Raw genomic sequence first — 22,771 nt, 5'->3', positions numbered from 1 at the left:
CCTCAAAGTAGATTTGTAGGCGATCTGTCCAGTCTCTCCACCGTGGGACTAGAGATGACGGGGCCCCATCCACAATGAATGGTTCAATGGCGGGACTGGACGCCATTTTGGACGCGTGCGTAGACCCTTTGCGCAGCACGTGCACTGCTCACCTCCGTAGCGCGCCGGTCTCGGCCTATCCAGTAGTCAGGAGTACAATGCTGGGGTGTTTCCCTGTGGCCGGCCTTCCTCCCCTCTCACCTCACTGTTTGGCTGGTTGGCCACTCTGACCTGTGCTCAGATGCAGGTACACGTGGCACTGGGGTGTGGGCTAGCTCCTGTGTGTTGTCGGGGCCCACTTGCACCCCACTCCTTCCTTTGGGCATGAGCAGAGGCCTCCAGGAACTTACTCTCACTGGCACACTGGGGCCAGAGACATCCCTCAGGCAAACACACGCAGTGTGAGCTGCTTTAGCCCCACTCAGCAGGATACACAGTGTGGGCGAATCAGGAGGCGAGGGGGTGTGAAGTGCACAGCATGGGTCCTTTTAAACTCTCTTCGCCAGTGTGATGTTCTTCAAAGGCGCTAGCGTGTACATGCGCGGCGCCGCCCGCTAAATGATACTCGGGACACCTTGTTTGATTCCCTCGTGGCTCCGACTGCCGAGCGTCGGCCACGCCTCCTTTATTTATCTAACCGGCGCATGATGTCATGCGCCAGCTCTCACTTGCGTCTGGGGCGTGGGTAGACTGGACCGCTACCTCGTGCCCCAGGACATTACACCATACATTGTTGCCACTGCAACTCCCAAGGCCGGGCGCGGACCAGGGAATATGAATAAAGTGTGACGTCAGTGCTCATAGCTGACGACACGGACCATAACGGTGTGTGGTTCTGTCTGTTATTCTCTGTCCTCCACCTAGGCCCTGTCACCACCCCAAGTGAGCCCCCATCAACATTGTGCCCCCCAGAAGCCCCCAACTTACAATCATGATCTTTCTCTGGGGCACTTTCACATTCATGGAGGCTGCCTCCTTTCCTTAAATGAGCTGAGTCTAAGGAAAGGGGCATGGCTGCCATTGAAGTGAAAGCGCGGCATGGGGTGCTTTGACAAAAAAAAAAAACTTTTGTTTATCAACTTGACAAAGAAATGCTTTTTTTTGGTAAAAGTGCCCCATTCCGTGCTTTCACTTTAATGGCGGCCACGCCCCTTTCTTTAGACAGGCTTGTCTAAAGAAAGGGGCGCGGCGGATATTAAAGTTAAAGCGTCGAATGGGTGTTTTTACAAATTAGGATTTGCAATGCAATAGATGTCGCATTTATGAAACACACGTAATTGTGAGACCTATTGCATTGCAATGCTTGTTAATAATAAGTAACAAAAATGTAATAAGCTTCTGGTTTAACAGATTACATGTATAAATCACTTCAAGAGATCTGAAAGCTGAAAAGTTTTGCAACACAGTATATTTGCAGCACAGGCATAATGTTTCTCCTCTCTTACCCGCTGCCCTTGAACACGGATATATAATTTGCTTCTCCTTCCCAGGGCTTGAAGTCAATGCAGGTTTTTAGGCGATACCTTTCAAAAGCTTCCAGAATAAGGCCTTTTGCATTAATTTCTGTTAGAAATAAACAAAAGGATAATTGTTGGAAAGACACAGAATATGCAGCGAATGAAACATGGATTTGAGATAGCAAAAAAAAGAAAAACGAACAATCATACTGAAATATGATCAGATTTTGTAGGACTACTCTTTCTTACAGTTTTATGTACATCTAGTTAGGAAGATACTTTAGCTCATTTAATGTATGCTGCCCATTAAACTGTTAGTTTTTTCCTGTTTTGTTCTTTATGCCCACATCTGCACCCCTTTCAGTTTTGTCCATGATTAACACCACACAAAAGAAAATCATTTTTTAGAGGCATCCTAATGCTAAAACCTGATCCCTAGAGCACATTTGATCTATTCAATCAATCAATCAATCATAACACTTGTATAGCGCGCTACTCACCCGGAAGAGTCTCAAGGCGCTTGGGGGAAGGGGTCCGCTACTGCTCGAACAGCCAGGTCTTGAGTTGTCTCCTGAAGGCGAGGTGGTCCTGGGTCAGCCGAAGGTGGATGGGGAGGGAGTTCCATGTCTTGGCCGCCAGGTAGGAGAAGGATCTGCCTCAGGCGGTGGCTCTTCGGATGCGTGGTACGGCGGCGAGGGCGAGGCTAGTAGACCGTAGCTAGCGGGTGGGCGTGTAGAAGGTCAGGCGGTCATTGAGGTACTTGGGGCCCAGGTCGTGGAGAGACTTGTGTGCATGGGTGAGGAGCCTGAACGTGATCCTCTTGTTGACGGGGAGCCAGTGCAGGTCCCTCGGGTGGCCGGAGATGTGGCTGCGTCGGGGGATGTCCAGGATGAGTTGGGCGGAGGCGTTCTGGATGCGTTGGAGTCTTTTCTGTAGCTTGGCTGTGGTTCCGGCGAAGAGGGTGTTTCTGTAGTCCAGTCGGCTGGTGACGAGGGCCTGGGTGACCGTCTTCCTGGTTTCGGTCGGGATCCATCGGAAGATCTTGCGAAGCATGCGAAGGGTGTGAAACCATGATGAGGAGATGGCGTTGACTTATCTGCTCATCGAGAGGAAAGGAGTCCAGGATGAAGCCCAAGTTGCGTGCATGGTCTGTTGGCTTGGGGGCGGTGCCCAGGGCTGGGGGCCACCTGGAGTCGTCCCAGGCGGAGGATGATGGTCCCAGGATGAGGACTTCCATCTTGTCTGAGTTCAGTTACAGGCGGCTGTTCTTCATCCATTCGGCGATGTCGTTCATCCCTACGTGAAGGCTGGTTCTGGCGGTTTTGGGGTCTCTGGTGAGGGAGAGGATCAGCTGGGTGTCGTCGGCGTAGGAGATGATGTTGAGGTTGTGTTGGCGTGCGATGGCAGCGAGAGATCTCATGTAGACGATGAAGAGGGTGGGGCTGAGTGATGATCCTTGCGGGACGCCGCAGATGACTTCGGTGGCCTCGGATCGAAACGGGGGGAGGCGGACTCTCTGTGTTCTGTGAGGAACGAGATGATCCACTTCAGTGCCTTCTCTTGGATGCCGGTGTTGCTGAGGCGTTGGACTAGGGTGCGGTGGCAGACAGTGTCGAACGCTGCGGAGAGGTCCAGGAGGATGAGTGCCGCTGTTTCCCCGTTGTCGAGCAGGGCTCGGATGTCGTCGGTGGCTGCGATGAGGGCGGTCTCGGTGCTGTGGTTGGCTCTGAAACCGGACTGCGAGGGGTCGAGGGGTCCGCTCATCTCGAGGAAGGCGTCAAGCTGTCTGTTGGCGATCTTCTCAATGACTTTAGCAGGAAAAGGGAGGAGCAAGATGGGGCGGAGGTTTTTGAGGTCGGTGGGGTCCGCTGTTGGTTTCTTCAGTAGGGCGCTGAGCTCGGCATGCTTCCAGCTCTCCGGGAAGGTGGCAGTGTTGAAGGAGGTGTTGATGACGTCCCGGAGTTGGAGTGCGATGGTGGAGTCGGCCTTGTTGAAGACGTGGTGGGGCAGGGGTCGGTTGGAGAACCGGAGTGGATGGTGTTCATCGTGCGGGCTGTGTCTTCCGTGGTCACTGTGGTCCAGGTGCGGAGGGTGGCGGTGGGGTGCGTTGGTTCGACGGTTGGGTGCGTGGATGGTGCGCCGAAACTGTTGTGGATGTCGGCAAACTTGCGGTGGAAGAACGAGGCGAGGGAGTCGCAGAGATCTTGTTTAGGGGTGATGTCGTTGTTGCCGGTGCTGGGGTTTGAGAACTCCTTGATGATGCTGAAGAGTTCCTTGCTGTCATGGGCGTTGTTGTCCAGTCGCTCCTTCAGTGATTTCTCCTTGGTGGTGCGGATGAGCTGGTGGTGCTTGCGGGTGGCGTGTTTGAGGGCGGTCATGTTGTCAGTGGTCTGGTCGAGGAGCCAGGCTTTCTCGAGGGTGCGGCAGGTCTTCTTAGAGTCCTTGAGTTCGTCGGTGAACCAGGGGCCCTTCTTGCTTCTGGGTCTGCTGGGAGGGATCTTCAGTGGTGCGAGGTCATCGGCGCAGGCGGTCAGCCACTGCGTGAAGTTGCGGGCTGCTTCGTTGGGGTCCGATGTGCTGGCAGGTGGGTTCTGGCTGAGGGAGGTGGTGAGCTGGTCGGCGGTGATCTTGCTCCAGCTCCTGTGAGGAACCTGTTGTGGGTGGTGGTGGGTTGTGGTTTTTCTGAAGCTGAAGTAGACGCAGCTGTGGTCGGTCCAGTGGAGTCCGGTGGAGTAGCTGAAGGTGATGTGCTTGCTGGATGAGAAGACGGAATCAAGCGTGTGGCCGGCGTAGTGGGTGGGGGTGTTGACCAGTTGCTTGAGTCCGAGGTTGGCGAGGTTGTCCAGCAGGTTGACGGTGTTGCGGTCCCTGTTGTTCTCCTGGTGGAAGTTGAGGTCCCCTAGGAGGATGTAGTCGGCGGAGGGGAGGGCGTGTGGGCTGATGAAGTCTGTGATGTCTTCGCTGAATTGTGTGCGTGGTCCCGGGGGTCTGTAGATGAGGGTGCCTCTGAGGGTCGTCTTTGGGTCAGTGTGAATCTGGAAGTGGAGGTGCTCGGCGGTGGAGAAGGTGTCGGCGTCGGTCGTGATGCGGATGGTGTTCTTGTGGACGATGGCGATGCCTCCTCCGGTCTGGTTGACGCGGTCCCTCCTGATGATCTGGTATCCATCCGGGATGGTGATGGCGATGTCTATTCATGCCCCCAAAAATGAATCAATAAGTTCTAAACCAGAGAGATTGGCTGGTTGAAGTTTTTATCAAGTGCAAAGGTATCCCTCACTAAAAGATGTACATTGGCACCCAATATCCGGCATGATGGTCTTCAAAGTCATGGGGTTGATGCCCATGACTTCTTTATCTTAACAGCCTGGTCTCGTACAATTCCAACGTAACAGGGGTTTTTGTTCAAACAATCTCATCCAGGATGGAGTCTGTGTGCCTCAGGAGGGAAAAGGTTGAAGTGAGGAGTGCCGCAAGGCTCCTCCCTAAGTCCCACACTCTTCAACATTTTATCAAGGTCATCACATACGTGGATGATACCCAACTCCTGCTTATGTATGATGGGGTTTTCATAAATGCAAAGGATGAATTTGCTCGCTGTAAGGTAGCGCTGCTTGACTGGCCTAAGGCCAAAAACTTGCAGTGGATCCCAGACAAAACTGAAATCTTACTGTTTGGGTGGAATCCCCTTCAAGGATGGGTAAGACCATAGTCCAATAGTGTTCCCCCACCACCCCCTCCAACGGTGGTGGCTAGAAATCCGGGCATTATGTTTGATGCCAAACTTTTGTTTGGTGCACAGGTATTAATATTCATGAAATCTTGCTAATGGATCTTTCGCATGCTGAAGATGTTTCTTCACTTGCTTCTGCATGATGATCAAGTTACAGTGGTCAGGACACTGATTCTTTCTAGGCTGGACTATGCCAATGTTCTGTATCTGGGTCTCCCGGAAAAGCTGATCCAGCGGCTACAATTTATGCAGAACATGGCAGTACGCCTACTGTATAAATTACATAAATACTTATCTTTGACATCACTGGCTGCCAGTTCCTCAATGCATAAAGTACAAGGCAGTGAGCCTAACGCACCAAGCCCTCTATAACAAGGGGCCTACGCGCCTCATTGATAGAATTAAGGAATACCGTCCAGGGAGGCCTCTGCGTTCTAGTAATGCTTGTTTAATTGTGGTTCCCTGTTTTAAAAGTCAACGTAGGTGAGGATCTTCCTTCACTGTATTGTGGAAACAGCTGCCTGAATATTTGAGGTCCATCACGGAGGAAGTAAAATAAAAAAAGAGCTTTGGTGATGACTGGACGCTGGTGGTTCTCTGCTTTGCTCTGTCTTTAGTTTGTCTAAAGTGCATGGATACTCTTTCTGAGTAGCTGTGCACTATAGAAGAATCCTTGATTCATTCATTAATTCATTCATCCCACCCATAATGATGTCAAGTGGGGGAAGAAAAGCCTTTGGCTAGCAGGGAAATATACTATAGACCTGCAAATCAGAAAAATATAACATCTCCAATTTATCCCAGCAAAGTCCCCGGTGAACACATTTGTTGCTGGTGAGGTAGACTATTTCAACAACTTATGGGTTGGGCTCCCCAATGAGCAGTTTCTTCCCTTTACAAAAGCAGCTATTTTGCCATGTGCACACTAAACAATGTTTCCTTACTTTTGCCCACCGCACAAAATGTTCAACTGTGTAGCTCAGATTGTGACACAAAATACTTACTTTTGTTCTCAAATCCATTTCTGGAACTTCTCTACCATATCTCTCTCTACTAGCAGAGGCCACAATTGAACGTGAAACCTTCATTGTCCCTCACATCTTTAATACTGCTTGGTCCTCGCTTATGGAGGGACATTCCTAACCAACCCAGAGCCATCTCCTCCCTTATTTAAAAGAGCTGATAAAAAAACACCTTCTTGCTTCCCACCATTCTTATACTACCTCCATCTCCTGCCAATGCCACCCAGCTCATGTCAGCTTCAGTAGATCTCATACTGCAAAATTGTAAGACTTTGTAAATGTATGTGATAACTGTATGTCGTAGCTGCATAGGTGTGTGTTCCACCATCCACTCTTTTCTATGGAACTCCTCCATTTACATTACTGTTCCCTTGCTCTGTCTTGGTGAAAAACACAGGCCAAATGTATGAATGACTTCCTCCTCCTCCTATAAAATCCAGAGCTGAGAAGAGTCAATCTCCACAAAATCTTACAGAAAAGGCTCAAGGGCCATATCGCAAACAGCTGCAAAGGCTACAGCTAAGCTGAGCACTTTTTCTTCTGTTTGCACGGTTTAAAGCGCCTACATTTAATTCAAAATTTATCTAAGTTAGTGCAGACGGCAAAGCTCAGAAAGGCGAGCAGTGATTGGCTCTCTATGGGTGTCTGAGATTTGCTGTTTGCAATTCATAAACTAACTTAGAGAAAATCCAAATGAAATATAAACATTTTAGACAGGGTAGCTCTGATTTATTGCAGCCATTCATGATATGTCCTGCGAGAACACAATTCAGCTAACTCTTATTTGCTTGTGTGTCTCTCAAGCCCTATCCCATTCATTCTCCTCCTTCCCCCAGTGGACCTAACCTGTCTGTCCCGCAGTCACAGAGGCTGCTTAGAGGCATGTACTACTCAATGATACAGTTTAATTAAATAGATACTATGTTTACCAATGGAAGGGACAAAACTCTATTTCACAGGCTGAAAAACGTTGCGTCGGAGGCTTAACCAGTCTTTGCCAGGGGTTCGATCCCCACATGGTGTGGCGGTGCTTGCTACAAGAAAAGGGATGCAGCCAACCTGCTCCAATAATCTCTCCTTCTCTGTATTCAGAGAATCTGGGGGCATATTATCAAGGACCGGTGTTAAAATTATCGCTGTTTTAATCAGCAGGAAACTGCAGATAAAACGGCGACAATGGGCTTGATAATACGCCCTTGTTAATTCCCATAGAAGCCCAGGTTGTGATGTTAACATGGGCTTCTATGGGAATTATCAAGGGCGTATTATCAAGCCCATTATCGCCGTTTTATCGGCAGTTTCCTGCCGATAAAACGGCGATAATTTTAACACCGGTCCTTGATAATATGCCCCCTGGATTCATGTTGGTGGGTGTTATACATTGAAAATATTGTGTCCAACAACAAGACCCTCATTGTTGGCTGAATCTCTGCCCTTAAGGGCAACAAAGCCGATGTCTTCTCCATGCCTTTCAGGGTACTCATGGAATACAGCAAAACTAGAGCAGTTATATGTGGTAATTGAAAAACTTTGATAGATCCTGTCCCAGGTCACTAGGGAAAACCAGGACACCGCCAAGGACCAGGGCAGAGGGATAATCAAGGACTTGACACCAGACCGGCTGCCACTGACTCACCTCTGAAGTCTGAGCCCTCACAGAGAGAAGGAATTTGCATTTGTTCCTTGTGTTCACAGCCCTAGCACACAAATTGATTTTTCTCATCACCAGATCAGTTCTTGCTGGCATATCGGCTGCTCTGTCTTATAAAGATATCTGATCTAACCCCTATTTTGCTGTAATTGTTCCAAGGCCATACCGCATCACCGAAAGAAGTGGTGGCATGTTAACAGCGCTAAATATACACTGCTTGATGAGAAACATCTGTTGAGGATGCACTGAAGTGATTATTTGCAAGACAATGAAGGTTTGGTGTCCTGAGATCAAATGCTGTACTCTACATCAAAGTAATTCTTGAGAGGTTTAATGAAGAAATGCTCTGCAATATCATCGAAGACAGTTCCAGAGTATGAGGAAAACCGTAAGAAGAATGTCAGAAGTGTGAAAAATCCTTGGAAGAGCGCCCGAAAAAAGTTACAATTTGACCTTAATTCCCTCTTCATTACCAAGCCCAATATGCATTGCCTCACGTTATATATTATATTTTATAGGCAATATGAACATGGGGAAAAGGTATGGAATTTCATGGTTCCACAACTGAGAAGTGGGTGTCATTCTCTGAGATTCAATCCAGGAAAACAAAGGCGTCCTTACCACACACTCCCTGTACATAACAAAAGAATTTGCCTCAGGTTCAGCCACTCTGATCATGTGATACCTGTGAGACAAAAGCTAGGTATCTAAAGAGTAACACATGAAGCAAATTGACGACGGAAGCATGGCAAATGCTGGGAGGCAGTATCACAGGAGAATACATCACCAATGGATCAAATATATGGCAACAGAGAAAGAAGTGTACAAAGTCGATAGACTCAGGCTGTCTCTATTGTATGGTTTATAAGTATGCTGAAAACAATGGATCGTTGAACTCTGATTTCATGCCCAGAGTTGAATCAGGCTGGTTCTTGGTCTAGTTGCTTATCTGTCCAAGATAAGAACAATTCCTTTGTGAAGCTATAATGCCTTTCCACTATTGTTAAATGTGTGAAAGATAGGTGTCCACAGGAAGGGTTGCAGTTTACTGGAGGAAAAGCCAAGAGCACAAAACCTCCAGTGCGATGGAGGAAAGTCTCAGAGTCTAGTAGAAGGAGCAGTCAGGAAGGAGACAACTCGGATGGAACTTGAGGAGAACAAGAGTAGGGAACTGCAGGCAGTATCCAACTAAGACACTAGAAGGGCTAAAAGCGGGACAAACATAAAGGCAAAGTGGGCAAAGAAACTGTCGAAACATAATACAGTAGTGTTGCAATGCATTAAGAAAAGAAGGCTGTCCTAAAATAGTAGACAGACACGTATAGGAAATTATGGAAAGGATCACATGACGACTGATAACATGTTGGATCAGGAAAAGGAGTAAAAAAGGGAATACTCCTCCATAATAAATTTACCAAAGAGAGAAATTAAAGGCCTGGACTAGAATGAATCCTAGAAACCCTTTAAAAGGCTTTCACATGCCCTTAGACTTAGTCTAGGTGGAGTTTGCAGAGTTCCGCTATGCGAAACTCCACAAAGTGCAAAAAAACAACTCTGCTGCGCTACACGGAGCGCCACAAGTGGCGGAGTGCGTTAGATAAATGCAGATCGTAGTGATTTTCAGTGCCAGGTGCTTGTCCACACTGTGCAATCATCGCGAACAGCACCATGCACAGCACAAGCGGGTGCTGCTTCCTTTCTGCCGCTCGAGTGGATTTTTACTCGAGCGGCAGCTTTCTCAACGTAAACGGGCGGTTTCTTAACGCGACCGGTCACGAGCATACGTACCCACTCGCAATGAGAAATCTGGCAACCCGTGCTGAGAAATCTCACGAGAGGTTGATTTTCCATGCAAAAGCTCGCCAACTTGATGCTGACGATCCAGAGCGAGGAATAATCTCGCTGGGAGGTGGATTGTATTCGCACGTGCACGCCAACTTGACGTTGACGAATGTGAGCGAGGGAAGTTTTTGGGACTAACACGGAGTGTGGAAAACTCCGCCAGCAGAGCTGAGTTAACTGCCCAGACTTACTTTAGACAAGTGATAGAACTCCTCATCCTTGAGTTACTGGTGAGTCTTCAGCCCCAGCTGCATTGAGCTCCAGGATGGAACACGCAACGCGCAGTCAGTGGAAGCCATGAACAAGGACCGATAAACTGGACAAGCAATGGTCTCAAAGAAGTGCAGGTATGATTGAACTCTTCCCACTACTACCGCCAACAGCCCTGCTCCTGTGGGATGCACCTGCTCGCAGAGATACTGCCTGCGAGCGGGTGCAACACTTGAATATAGCAAATCGAATCCCTCACCACCAAACCTAGTAAAAAACACATCCATGCTGCAGTTATTGTTCAACATCCCTCATGAATATCAACATCAAACTACTTGTCAAGGTTTTAGCCAGCAGACTTCATGTGATCAATGTAGACCTATCCACTCCTCTAAAGTAGGTTTTGTCCCCCATCAACAATTTGCAGGCTTTACTTCACCTACATTGGCAAATGAAACCTGATAATGGCATTAAAATTAGCTCTCTCACTTGAGGCTGAGAACGTGCATGATAAAGCTGAGAGTCGGTATCTGTTGAGAAAATGTTATGGAGTCGGACTGGTCCACAACTTTATATATAGGTCCAATGGTTTATGCTAACCAAATATCAAAGAGTCAAATCTGGAGGGGAATGGGAGGAGGGGCGATAAGAGTGATAGTTTGATGAACACCATTCGGACAGGTTACGAGTAACCTGATTAGGTAGCTTGGCAAGTACCTGGGAAGTATGGATAAATCTCATTTAAATAAGTGTATGAGATGAAGGCTTGATGTGCTTTGGAACTGAAATTGCTATACATTTAACCTATATATCTGTAGGAAAGGTTTGCAGGCATGACTAAGAGTGTGTCTGGACAGCAGGGTGCATGTTTGTTTATGTTTGAGGTAGCGTGAGATCTTCCTGCAAGCTCTTGAGGGAAGGCTGCTATTACAGCCGAATATTTAGGGGCTTATTCCCAAGCCCATTGTGCCGCCAGTGCGTCACTTTCTTTGATGCACAAGCAGCGAAATGGGCTCGCCCATATTTACAACAGCACATACAGTCACCCTGCGTGACTTTTCATGGCCTTGTAAATATAGGCCCCTTTCACACATTACTCTGTGTGAAAGGGGCATTCCATGGGTGCTGCTGTGGGTGTTTCCACACAACATATATGGAACTTGACACATTCCTAGGGTTAAAACATTTTGTAAAAATGGGAATGCGTCAGAATCCTAGGCCTCCCAATGGGAGGCCTAGGAATGGCGCAACAAGAAGAAATACTTTTAATTCTCCTCATTTTTATCCTCTTTCTATGCATGTTGAATTCTGCAGCATGCATAGGAAGAGGAAAATGCCATTAATGATTGTTTTTGTGCAGGAAGGTGCCCTTTCCTGCACAGAAACAATCATCGCTGCAGCGCAGGCACCCTTGCAAAATAAAGCACGGGGCTGATTGGTTTTGCATTATGAGGTAGTGTTTGTATTTGGACTATTCAAGGATCTTTTGGGAGAATCCAGAACAAATGCAGAGGAGCTAATAAGCATAGCAGGTCCACAGCCACAGACTTCAACTCTGACATTACTTCTATGCCCTAGGATGGATGATTCATCTTGGAGGACCCTAAACTGAGATGTGCCATGTAGGAGAAGGAAGAGAACCCTCCACGACAAGAGCTGGATGGGCTAGCACTAGACTGATTTGAACCCAAAGAGACAATGTCTGTCATGCCCTCCTGTAATCCAACCTAGAATGGGGCTAGAGGTAAAAAACACTCATCTGGAACCCGAACACATGGTACTGTTGTTAGGCAATTGTTCTTCAAAGCTTCGTGAATAGCCCCTGTCGGGTTACCACTGGTGGTGGGAGAGGGAGGGACCATGCCCAGGGGCGGGTTCTGTCCTAGTCATTGCATGCAACTACCCCTATGGAAGACAGGAGGGTTAGGCTCTAACAACAACACACATGCTCCCATCCTTGCCTGCCAGATTGCTGTCTGTGCCTAGAGCTGATGTAAGACCCTTCAGTATCTCGGTGGGAATGGCTGCATGCTGATGGGGGATATCTATCAGCACGAGAATCGATTAGCATATGGAACATAAAGTCATGTATTTAGAGTTCCTTGACCCAAAGAATGAGCATGAAAAAGAATGAGGATGCGATGGATGCCAGCACGGTAACGCTCGAGGGGGGTGAATAGGGAGAACACTAGGGGCCTCATTTATGAGGCTGTGCGTCACTTTTACGACGCCGATGCGTCACTTTTTGCGACGCACCAGTGGCGTAAAAAATGCGACTTGTTGCACCGTATTTACAAAGTGACGCATCTAGGTAGATGCGTCACTTTGTAAACCCCTGCGCCACATTATACCTGCGCCAGGTATAATGTATGCGAGGGGGGCGTATTGACGCAAGAAAGGTCGTAGAAGTGACGCAGTGAAATCTATGAGATTTCACTGCGTCACTTGTAGGACGCCGTTGCGTCAAAATCTTGCGCCTGCCTCACAGCAGGCGTAAGACTGACACAGGCCCTTTCACATGGGGAAAGGACGCATTGCTGGAGTTGCGTCACTTTTGTGACACACTCCAGCAATGCGTCACTTTTGCTCTTACAGATACGTCAGAAATACTGACGTATCAGTAAGTCCTTGCGCAATGATGCGTCATATTGTAAATATGACGCATCATTGGGGTCGCAAGGAAGGTGCAATGAAAAGTGACGAATCGCTGTTTTCTCGCAGCGATGCGTCACTTTTCATATATGAGGCCCCTGGTATATTTCTCAAAATCCTTCCGTTGTGCCCTTTTTGAGTATTTTGTAGGAAACGCCATAGTTGCATCCTTTTGAGATAAAAAAATGTCAGATTGAAACACATTAACTTGGTCACCATTTTATTTACTTGAAGACAAGACAGGTGAATACCTACCCAAGCTATCCTCGAAGTAATACGGAAGAGTCAAGGGCCACCGATATTTATCACCAATGATGGAATTTCTCTCGTTCATCTGCCCAAAAAAAGATAATAGCGTGTTAATCTGCAAGCAAGAACTCTCTGTAAAGGAAAGCCAGCATGACACTTGCAAAATCAACAAAGCCCTTTCCAGTCTCTTTTCCAAACTTTTGAACAGTATACTTTCATACCCATGCTGCTTACAGACATACTTTGTGCTAAATTAACTTTGAAAATACTCACTTTCCATTCAATGTGAAAAAATTCACCAGAAACAATAGGCAGTATTTCCTTAGAAAATACAATGGAAAAGGTGGCCACACATTTTTGATATCTCTACCGCACTGGCCGCCAGTCTTTTGCCAATTCATGTTTTGTCATAGGTGTTGCAAAACTTTATTGTTCAGGAAGCTCCCGGGCTCTCATCAAATCAAATTTACAAAAAAATGAAAGCAGCGATACGCCAAAAATCTTTGCGCCTGCATCAAAAAGCATTACGACGCAATGGAAGTGCTGTATTTACAATACGGGGCTCCTTGGTGCAAGGTCCCAAGGATGCGTCAGAAATGCTGACTCATCTGTGGGTATGATGCAAGGCATCCGGCCCAAAAGTGGCACATTGCTAGAGTTGGTCACAGCCGCGGCCGGTAGTGGGAGTACCGGCCGGGCGGTGACATGGGGAAGGGGATGGGCAAGGTGGGGGGTAGTAATGTATGGATTACGGACTTTAACAGGTAAGTAAATATAAAAATAAATAAAACGAATTTCGTTGCACACACTGCATCGAATTTGGTAAATTCGTTTTATTTATTTTTATGTTTACTTACCTGTTTAAGTCTGTAATCCATACATTACTATCCCCCACCCTGCCCCTCCCCCGCCCCACGTCACCGCCCAGCCGGTACTCCCACTACCGGCCGCGGCTGGTTGGTCATAGGACTGACTCAACTATAGCAACGTGTAAGCAATCAGAGGTGATCCGCCAGTTTTGACTGACGCTAGTAGCCTGTGTTGTGACCCATTTAATAGAGGTGCATATTTACAGGAACACGCCATACCTACAAGTTACAGTGCATTCCTGTCCTTTCTGCTCGTACCAGTGCACAAACTGCAGCCGAGCGTCAATGCAGGCACCCTTGCAGCATGGTGCAAGGGTATCTCTATTGTTGGCATGATTGTTTTTGTGCAGGAAGGGACACCTTCCTGAACAAAAACAATCAAAGGAGGCGTTTCATTCATTCTATGTGCAGCACACATGCAAAGAGGAAAAAACGAGGAGAAATGCAAACATTTCTCTTTGTTACGTCTGCTTTGGGAAGTCGTTAGTTTTGGTGCTGCCCCAGATTTACACTATGTTGTAAATCTAGGGCAGTGTCAAAAACCATGGGTGTTGAGTAGGAACACCAACAGCAACACCTGTGGAATGCCCCTTCCACGCAGATAAAGGCATTTATTTCGTCTATATTTACAAGGCCATGAAAAGTCATGCAGGGTGGCATTGCATGGCCTTGTAAATATGGGCCGGCACACTGCGCCTTCAGAGCATCACAAAAGTGACGCTCCGACAGCATAAAAGTGCCGCAGAGGCATTGTAAATATGCCCCTGAGTGTAAAAAGATGAAAAACTCACCTTGCACTCTATTACATTGGTCCTGGATGTCACACATACAAGTGGGCATAGTATACTTATGTGTACCACTATGCCTACGTATGTGTGACATATTATGTGAAAGTACAATGTGAGTCCATATACGTCTGTGATGGTGTGTAATGTGATATTTACAGTTACCTACCTTTTGAGTGCACTTACCCGTTGAGGAGATGTGACTTGGTTGCAGATTACACAGTTTCTAGTCACTCCAACTGGTCAGATACTTATTGCACAACCAATGCGTCATTCCTACACCTGGATTTTAGAGGCATAGGAATGTTGATGCATCTCAAGCTCAGCGGCTTGCTTCCCGAAGATGCGGCACTTTTGCAAAATTTCATAAATAGCTCTGCGTCCGTTTTATGGAGGATTTTAGGTGGGAACACCCACCTTGCAAATACTCAATCAAATGCAACACAGTCGATTCTGCCGAAGGTTACACTGACACAGTCTGACGAAATATGGCGCATCTGCCTAAATGCGTCACCTTGTAAACATGGAGCAAAGAAAGTCTCACCGCTGAGTCAAAAAAAATTATACAGCGGCAGTGCAATCTCCTTGCGAATATGCCTCTAAAAAAAGACATGGCTGTGACAGAGACCTCACAGAACAGTTTGAGGAAGGGCAGTTGAGTAAAGCCTGTGCAGTAGTGTGGACATGTAAGGTAATGCGTGTTTTAAGTTGGCACATTTTTATGTTCTACACTGTGCTTCTTTGTAGTCGATGAGACTGCATGTAATTTAATGGACCAGATCAGATTCATGCCTTAAGTGTGGGATGGGCAGAGCTGATTTTCTGCACATGACTTTCAGGTGTTGGTACCCTACTTGGAAACCATCCTGTGCCGACTAAGGGAGTTAGCTGATTTCCACTTAGATTACACTCTCCTTCGTTGCCTGCTACACCTACTATCATCCACCAGTAGTAGTAGGGTCCACTATAGATTTGCACTGCTAAGTCTAGTGTTAGTGAACAGAAGCATAGCTATTAGATTGCTGTCATCTAAGGGCCCTACATCTGCACAATGGAATGCTGACATGGGGGAATGGACCAAAGAACGATGAATGAGAGAGGTTAGAACAGATGATAAAGTAGAAGGAGACTGTTTCCAATGGGCGGGAAAGCAGCAAAAATGAAAAAATGAAAGTAGGCCAAAAAGAAATAAGGAAAGGTGGAAGGAAAAAGTAAAAAAAGATGTAGAAAGAAGGCAAAAAGAAATAAAGGAGAGACAAAAGATAACAAAGCATGATAGAAGAAAAGAAGGAAAGAAAAAGGAAACAACACTAAAAAGAAAGAAAGGAGGAAAGCAAGAAAGAACAAATGGACGAAAGCAAAAAAGAAAGCGAAGAAGTGAAGGAAAGAAAGTGTTGAAGAAAAAGGAAAGACAAAAAAGAAAAACACAAAGGAAACAAATGAGGCAAAAAGAATGAAGGAAGGCAAAACACCAAGAAAGAAGGACGAAAAGAAGGAAAAAGTAAAGAATGCTAGAAAGTAAGAAAGTAAGAAAAAACAAAAAAGAAGGAAATAAAAAGGGATGAAGGAAAAAAGAAAGAAATAAGGAAAAGCACAGCAAGAAAGAAGAGATTGAAGAAGTAAAAAAAAAAGAAGGAAGAAGACACAATGTAAGAAAGAAGGAAAAAAGGCACAAAAGAAAGAAGGAAACAAGGCAATAAATATGAAAAAGGAAAGAAATACAGTTAGAAAGAAAGAAAGAAGGAAAAGAAAGAAGCAAAGAAAATAGGAAAGAAGGTAAAAAAGAAAGAAAAAGGAAAGAAGTAAAGAAAACAGGAATATAAGAAAGAAAGAAAAAAGAATGGATGGATGCAAAAAAGAAAGAGGAAAAGGAAAAAGGTAAAGAAGGCAAAAAAGAAAGAATGAAAGAAAGAAGAAAAAAATGAAAAAAGGTATGAACGGAGAGGAAACAGAAAGAAAGATAAAATGGAAAAAAAGGCAAAAAAGAAGGAAAGAAAGAAGATGGAAAGAAGGAAGGAAAGGGTTCACAGTATCAAATGGTGGATACTTAAACCCAAATTACACTCCACCTGTGTTTAAGTAAAGGTTTTGACAAGTGTGCTTTAGTTTCCTACCTGGGCAGTTTAAAAAAGATGCTTGCAATAGCAGCAGTCAGATAAAAAGGCCACTGCAAAAAGATTTTTAAAAAGTGTTGACAAGAGACAGGAACAGACAAAGCTGGAATGAACCCTGTGCTCACTTTAAACGAGTCCTGCTATCACAACAGACACCACTAAAGTAATAATAAAGTAAAAGCACCAAGCAGTGGCAATGCCAAAAGGTCTGGCTTATGAAGGAAAGTGCCCCTTGAGTCACTGATGGGGTTAGGGACTCAATAGGTAATCATATATGTGCACTAAGTACTCTATTTAAACTCATACATCAAATCATCCATCCACTGACTCACTCTTTCATTCACCCTCTGACCCAAATGCAATAAAACACACACAAATCCAACAACACGTGGAATGGTTTATGTTCCTGGTGGCTGCCCTTCCCATCTCTACTGCTCCCAGAGAAAGACAAACACAATTTTATAATGTTGTGTAGGTTTTTATGCAAAACACAAAAAAGACTTATATTATTCCTTTAATAAAGGATCAACATTATTGTCAAGTGCGTCCTGCTCTGCTGTGTTGATAACTATTAAACAATGAATGTATTACCTACAATGTTGCCAGTTTTTAAGTGCTGCTGTTTAAGTGAGGTGTTCTTAGGATTACTGATCTTGTATGTTAATTTATGTTGTGTATCAACTTTTTAACTATTTGTGACTTTTTAATGGTTAATTTGTTTTTAACCAAATAATGAAGGTTGACTTGACTTGACAAACACCATAAACTATTGAGTTATCCATGTCACTTTAACAGCATACAACGTCATGTGTCTGCCCCTGAAAGTTGACGCTCAAGTAGCTGGAATAATAAACAAAATGATCACAACTGTGTGGGGGGAAAGCACTTTTTGTGGAAGCACACAATGTTTGCCCAATCAAAGCATGTACTCCTTATTTCCATCACATGGGTGGAGTCAAAGCTCCTTTCTATTCATTTTATTTTATTAATAAAGCTTATAACACACAAACATAACTTGTGAGGGTAGCAGAGTGCTTTACAAGATGGGGAAGTAAGAGACAAGAGCAAACAATCACATATACGAGAGGGGTGCACACAAATAGGATTAACCAGATGATAAACTAAACCTCCACACTGAGGGGGTCATTAGGATGGCGGACGGACCTGCATCCGTCCGCCACCCCCGAGTTGGAGGGACCGTTCGCAGGGGCAGCGGCGGTCCCTCCATGCCAATTAGGATGTGACCGCCACCCTGGCGGTCACATCCCGTATCTTTAACCTTGCGGCGGGTGCTGCTTGAAGCAGCACCCGCCGCAAGGTTAAAAATGCATGTATTGCATTTACATGCACAAAGCGGCAGGCACCGCGCGGTGCCTGCCGCTTTGAGCTTGTAAATGCAGGGGGGTACCATAGGTACCCTCCATGTGCACCCCACACCCCCTGACACCCTGGGGGCCGTAACGGGCCCCCAAACTCAAAAAACCACATGCTTTTCCATGGCAGAAAAGCCGCAGTGGAAAGCATGTTTCCTGCCCCATCCTAATATGGCTGGCAGTGTCTGATAGACACCGCCACCATATTAGAGCTTTTCCACCACGGTCGGAAGGCGACCATGGTGGAAAAGCGGCGGACGGTTTTCCCGTCCGCCGATGACCCCCCAGCCATCCTAATCTGGTCTTTAAAGGCACTGCTGAGGTGATTCCGCAACCTCCGGGCCAGCGGTGGCTCCCGCCGGCCCGGAGGATGCGGAATCACCGCAATCCTAATCGGCCCCCAAGTCAGCAATATAGTAGTCATGATCAGCAAAAATGTGTTAATCAGATGTGATCACATAATTATCTGGCGACAGCTGCACTGGTTAAGTCAGACCATAACAACTTTGGCAATAAAGGAAACTACCTTGTATGCAGATGTCCTCCTTGTAAAAGAGAGATATGCAGTCACTCAAAGTGAAGTTAACCAGTGCTTTTAGTGGGCTGACCCATTGGCCCATGTTGTATGCCATAGTAGAGGGAAGCTATATGTGAATGGCACAACAAAAGACCAATGGATGAAGAGAGTTGGCTGAAAGCACCTGTAAGTAAGCATGTTATACAGATTATTTTAATACCATCAAAAGGTCTTGGCTAACACCAGATGTAAAAATATTTCCAGCGCCAAGAATGGCCCAGGGGTCTGGGGAAAGGAGCTTCTTAGTCACTGGTGACGCTGGCTCTCCAAGGTGGGCAGGTGGCAGACTTAATGGTAATGTCGATAGAAAGGGGACACGGGGGTTCCTTTCATACAACATTGTCCTTGACTAAATTCTAGGGATAATGTCCTTGATAAATGGCCCCAGCCTGCAGTGCGACAGTGGGGGCTGTGTAGAGTATGGAAGGGAAAAGTTTTTTTTCTGCTGGCAGCAAATAAAGTTGAAATCCAATTCCAGCTGGCTTCAGAATTGCTGTTAGGAGAATTTGAAGTGTGTGCCAAAGCCCGCAAATTCTGCCTACTGGTGTGCCGTTTGGCATCCTTCATGTGATTATACCTGACTGAAAATAAACATTTAACTTGGATCAAAATAGTTTCTTTGCAGCTTTCTATGAATGGCTAAAGCTTCAGTGATAACACGCGTGAATATAAAGATGATGCATTGGGTTTCATTATTAAGTTTCGTTAACTTGATATGATCCTTTTATGCTTTCATGAACCGTGTGTAATTGCAAGACAATAATCTAACACATAAAGTCGGATTTATGACTGTGCCAGGTACTTCATGAGCTACTTAGTGTGTAATTTTAGCTACAGATTGAGGTTTTGAAATCTTTTATAATTTTGCGTTGTGTTCTTTACTTTATAGCTATTTCGGGAAACAGTTCAGACACTCAGGTACTTGATATATTTGTATAAATCTATTCTTGTGGTAAGACTTTTCTGTGGAAAATATTGCGATTTGAGCAGAGATTTCATCTCCCGGAAAATCATCTGTTAACATTCCCTTAAGTTCTAGGTGCCTTATGGAAGATCTGCGTATCTTTCCATCACGTATCTTTCTGATATAAACTCCAGTCAATGATAGGGAGAAGATGGCGACCTAATGAGAAAATAGCAATCTGCTCCCCTGGCTGCACTTCCACCCAACGAATAATGAAAATCCCAAATGAAGCTCCTCATACCAGGGCAATGTCTCTTACATTTGACTGCCGTCCAATGATCACTTTATTATCTCTTGTAATATATGTGTATATACTTTCCCTTTGCTATCTGTAGTACAGCGCGCCGAAGTTTACGTAAGATTGCATCCGGTGCTCTATAAAGCACACACATCTGGGACAGATCAGCAAAATACCCGACATTAAATAAGTTCTTGCAGACATGACAATGCTAAAGTCTCCTCCAAATAAAATCTTGCAGACATAGCAATGCTATGTTCCCCTCCATGTCCAATATGGGTAGTCCTTCAACTCTCTGGTAGGCCTTCTTCAGGCTGGATTATGGCTCATCCCTCAGTATAGGACTTTAGATTGTCTTCCAGCTGGACCAAGGTCAATCTCTCAGTGTAGGACTTTGGTAGGTCCTCTTCAGGCAGGACCAAGGCCCACCCCTCAGTGTAGGACTCTGGTAGGTCCTCTTCAGGCTGGACAAAAGTCCATTCCTCAGTGTAGGACTTTGGTAGGTCCTCTTCAGGCTGGGTCAATGCCCACCTCTCAGTGTAGGACTCTGGTAGGTCCTCTTCAGGCTGGACAAAGGCCCATCCCTCAGTGTAGGACTTTGGTAGGTCCTCTTCTGGCTGGACCAAGGCCCATCCCTCAGTGCAGGACTTTGGTTTGTCTTCCGGCTGTACCAAGGTCCATCCCTCAGTGTAGGACTTTGGTAGGTCCTCTTCGGGCTGGACCAATGCCCATCCCTCTGTGTAGGACTCTGGTAGGTTTTCTTCAGGCTGGACAAAGGCCCATCCCTCAGGGTAGGAATTTGGTAGGTCTTCTTCAGGCTGGACCAAGGCTCACCCCTCAGTGTAGGACTCTGGTAGGTCCTCTTCAGGCTGGGCCAATGCACATCCCTCAGTGTAGGACTTTGGTAGGTCCTCTTCTGGCTGGACCAAGGCCCATCTCTCAGTGTAGGATTTTGGTTTGTCTTCCGGCTGGACCAAGGTCCATCCCTCAATGTAGGACTTTCATAGGTCCTCTTCAGGCTGGACCAAGGCCCATCCCTCAGTTCAGGACTTTGGTTTGTCTTCAGGCTGTACCAAGGTCCAACCCTCAGTGTAGGACTTTGGTAGGTCCTCTTCAGGCTGGACCAACGCCCATCCCTCTGTGTAGGACTCTGGTAGGTCCTCTTCAGGCTGGGCAATGGCCCATCCCTCAGTGTAGGACTCTGGTAGGTTTTCTTCAGGCTGGACAAAGGCCCATCCCTCAGGGTAGGACTTTGGTAGGTCTTCTTCAGGCTGGACCAAGGCCCACCCCTCAGTGTAGGCCTCTGGTAGGTCCTCTTCAGGCTGGACCAAGGCCCATCTCTCAGTGTAGGACTTTGGTTTGTCTTCCTGCTGGACCAAGGTCCATCCCTCAGTGTAAGACTTTGGTAGGTCCTCTTCAGGCTGTACCAAGGCCTATCACTCAGTGTAGGACTTTGGTTTGTCTTCCGGCTGGACCAAGGTCCATCCCTCAGTCTAGGAGTTTGATAGGTCCTCTTCAGGCTGGAAAAAGGCCCATCCCTCAGTGTAGGTATTTGGTAGGTCCTCTTCAGGCTGGACCAAGGCCCACCCCTCAGTGTAGGACTTTGGTTTGTCTTCCGGCTGTACCAAGGTCCATCCCTCAGTGTAGGACTTTGGTAGGTCCTCTTCAGGCTGGACCAATGCCCATCCTTCAGTGTAGGACTCTGGTGGGTCCTCTTCAGGCTGGACCAAGGCCCATCCCTCAGTGCAGGACTTTGGTTTGTCTTCCGGCTGTACCAAGGTCCATCCCTCAGTGTAGGACTTTGGTAGGTCCTCTTCAGGCTGGACCAATGCCCATCCTTCAGTGTAGGACTCTGGTAGGTTCTCTTCAGGCTGGACAAAGGCCCATCCCTCAGGGTAGGACTTTGGTAGGTCTTCTTCAGGCTGGACCAAGGCCCACCCCTCAGTGTTGGACTCTGGTAGGTCCTCTTCAGGCTGGGCCAATGCCCATCCCTCAGTGTAGGACTTTGGTAGGTTCTCTTCTGGCTGGACCGAGGCCCATCTCTCAGTGTAGGACTTTGGTTTGTCTTCCGGCTGGACCAAGGTCCATCCCTCAGTGTAGGAATATGGTAAGTCCTCTTCAGGTTGTACCAAGGCCCATCACTCAGTGTAGGACTTTGGTTTGTCTTCCGGCTGGACCAAGGTCCATCCCTCAGTCTAGGACTTTGATAGGTCCTCTTCAGGCTGGACAAAGGCCCATCCTCAGTGTAGGTATTTGGTAGGTCCTCTTCAGGATAAACCAAGGCCCACCCCTCAGTGTAGGACTTTGGTAGGTCCTCTTCAGGCTGGACCAAGGCCCATCCCTCAGTGTAGGACTCTGGTGGGTCCTCTTCAGGCTGGACCAAGGCCCATCCTTCAGTGTAGGACTTTGGTTTGTCTTCCGACTGGACCAAGGTCCATCCCTCAATGTAGGGCTTTGATAGGTCCTCTTCAGGCTGGACCAAGGTCCATCCTTCAGTGTAGGACTTTGGTTTGTCTTCCGACTGGACCAAGGTCCATCCCTCAATGTAGGTCTTTGATAGGTCCTCTTCAGGCTGGACCAAGGTCCATCCCTCAGTGTAGGACTTTGGTTTGTCTTCCGGCTGGACCAAGGTCCATCCCTCAGTGTAGGACTCTGGTAGATCCTCTTCAGGCTGGACCAAGGCCCACGCCTCAGTGTAGAACTTTGGGAGGTCCTCTTCAGGCTAGATTAAGGTCCATCCCTCAGTGTAGGACTCTGGTAGGTCCTCTTCAAGCTGGACCAAGGCCCACCCCTCAGTGTAGGAAAGCAGAACCTGTCAGGGAGCGGGCTGAATGTAGTGCTTTTCAAAGAGCCTGGTCCATGCTTGGGGAAGCTATACTTTGGCGCTGGTCATGCTGACTCCCTGTTGAAGAAGGAACGGCTGGAGGTCATCACATAGTGCTGATGCTGACTCTATTCGGGCTGCGACCATGCAGAGGATGTGCCGCATGGCACAGAGA

At 46.8% G+C, this 22,771-nt stretch overlaps 1 protein-coding gene across 2 annotated transcripts in view; it reads right to left on the bottom strand.

Moving 5' to 3' along the window:
- Nucleotides 1-22,771, bottom strand: part of MEP1B (meprin A subunit beta) — a 318,018-nt gene that overhangs the window by 124,353 nt on the left and 170,894 nt on the right. For both annotated transcript variants that reach the window (XM_086965693.1, XM_086965692.1), the window contains 2 exons: nt 12,859-12,937; nt 1,485-1,602 (listed from right to left, as the gene is read on the bottom strand). In XM_086965693.1, coding sequence (XP_086821819.1) covers nt 1,485-1,602; nt 12,859-12,937 — 197 coding nt within the window. The remainder of the gene's footprint in view (nt 1-1,484; nt 1,603-12,858; nt 12,938-22,771) is intronic.

The sequence above is a fragment of the Lissotriton vulgaris genome, chromosome 4_1, assembly GCF_964263255.1.
Source record: "Lissotriton vulgaris chromosome 4_1, aLisVul1.2, whole genome shotgun sequence".
In the NCBI taxonomy this organism is placed as follows: domain Eukaryota; kingdom Metazoa; phylum Chordata; class Amphibia; order Caudata; family Salamandridae; genus Lissotriton; species Lissotriton vulgaris.
This window is presented reverse-complemented; position numbering and strand designations above follow the sequence as displayed.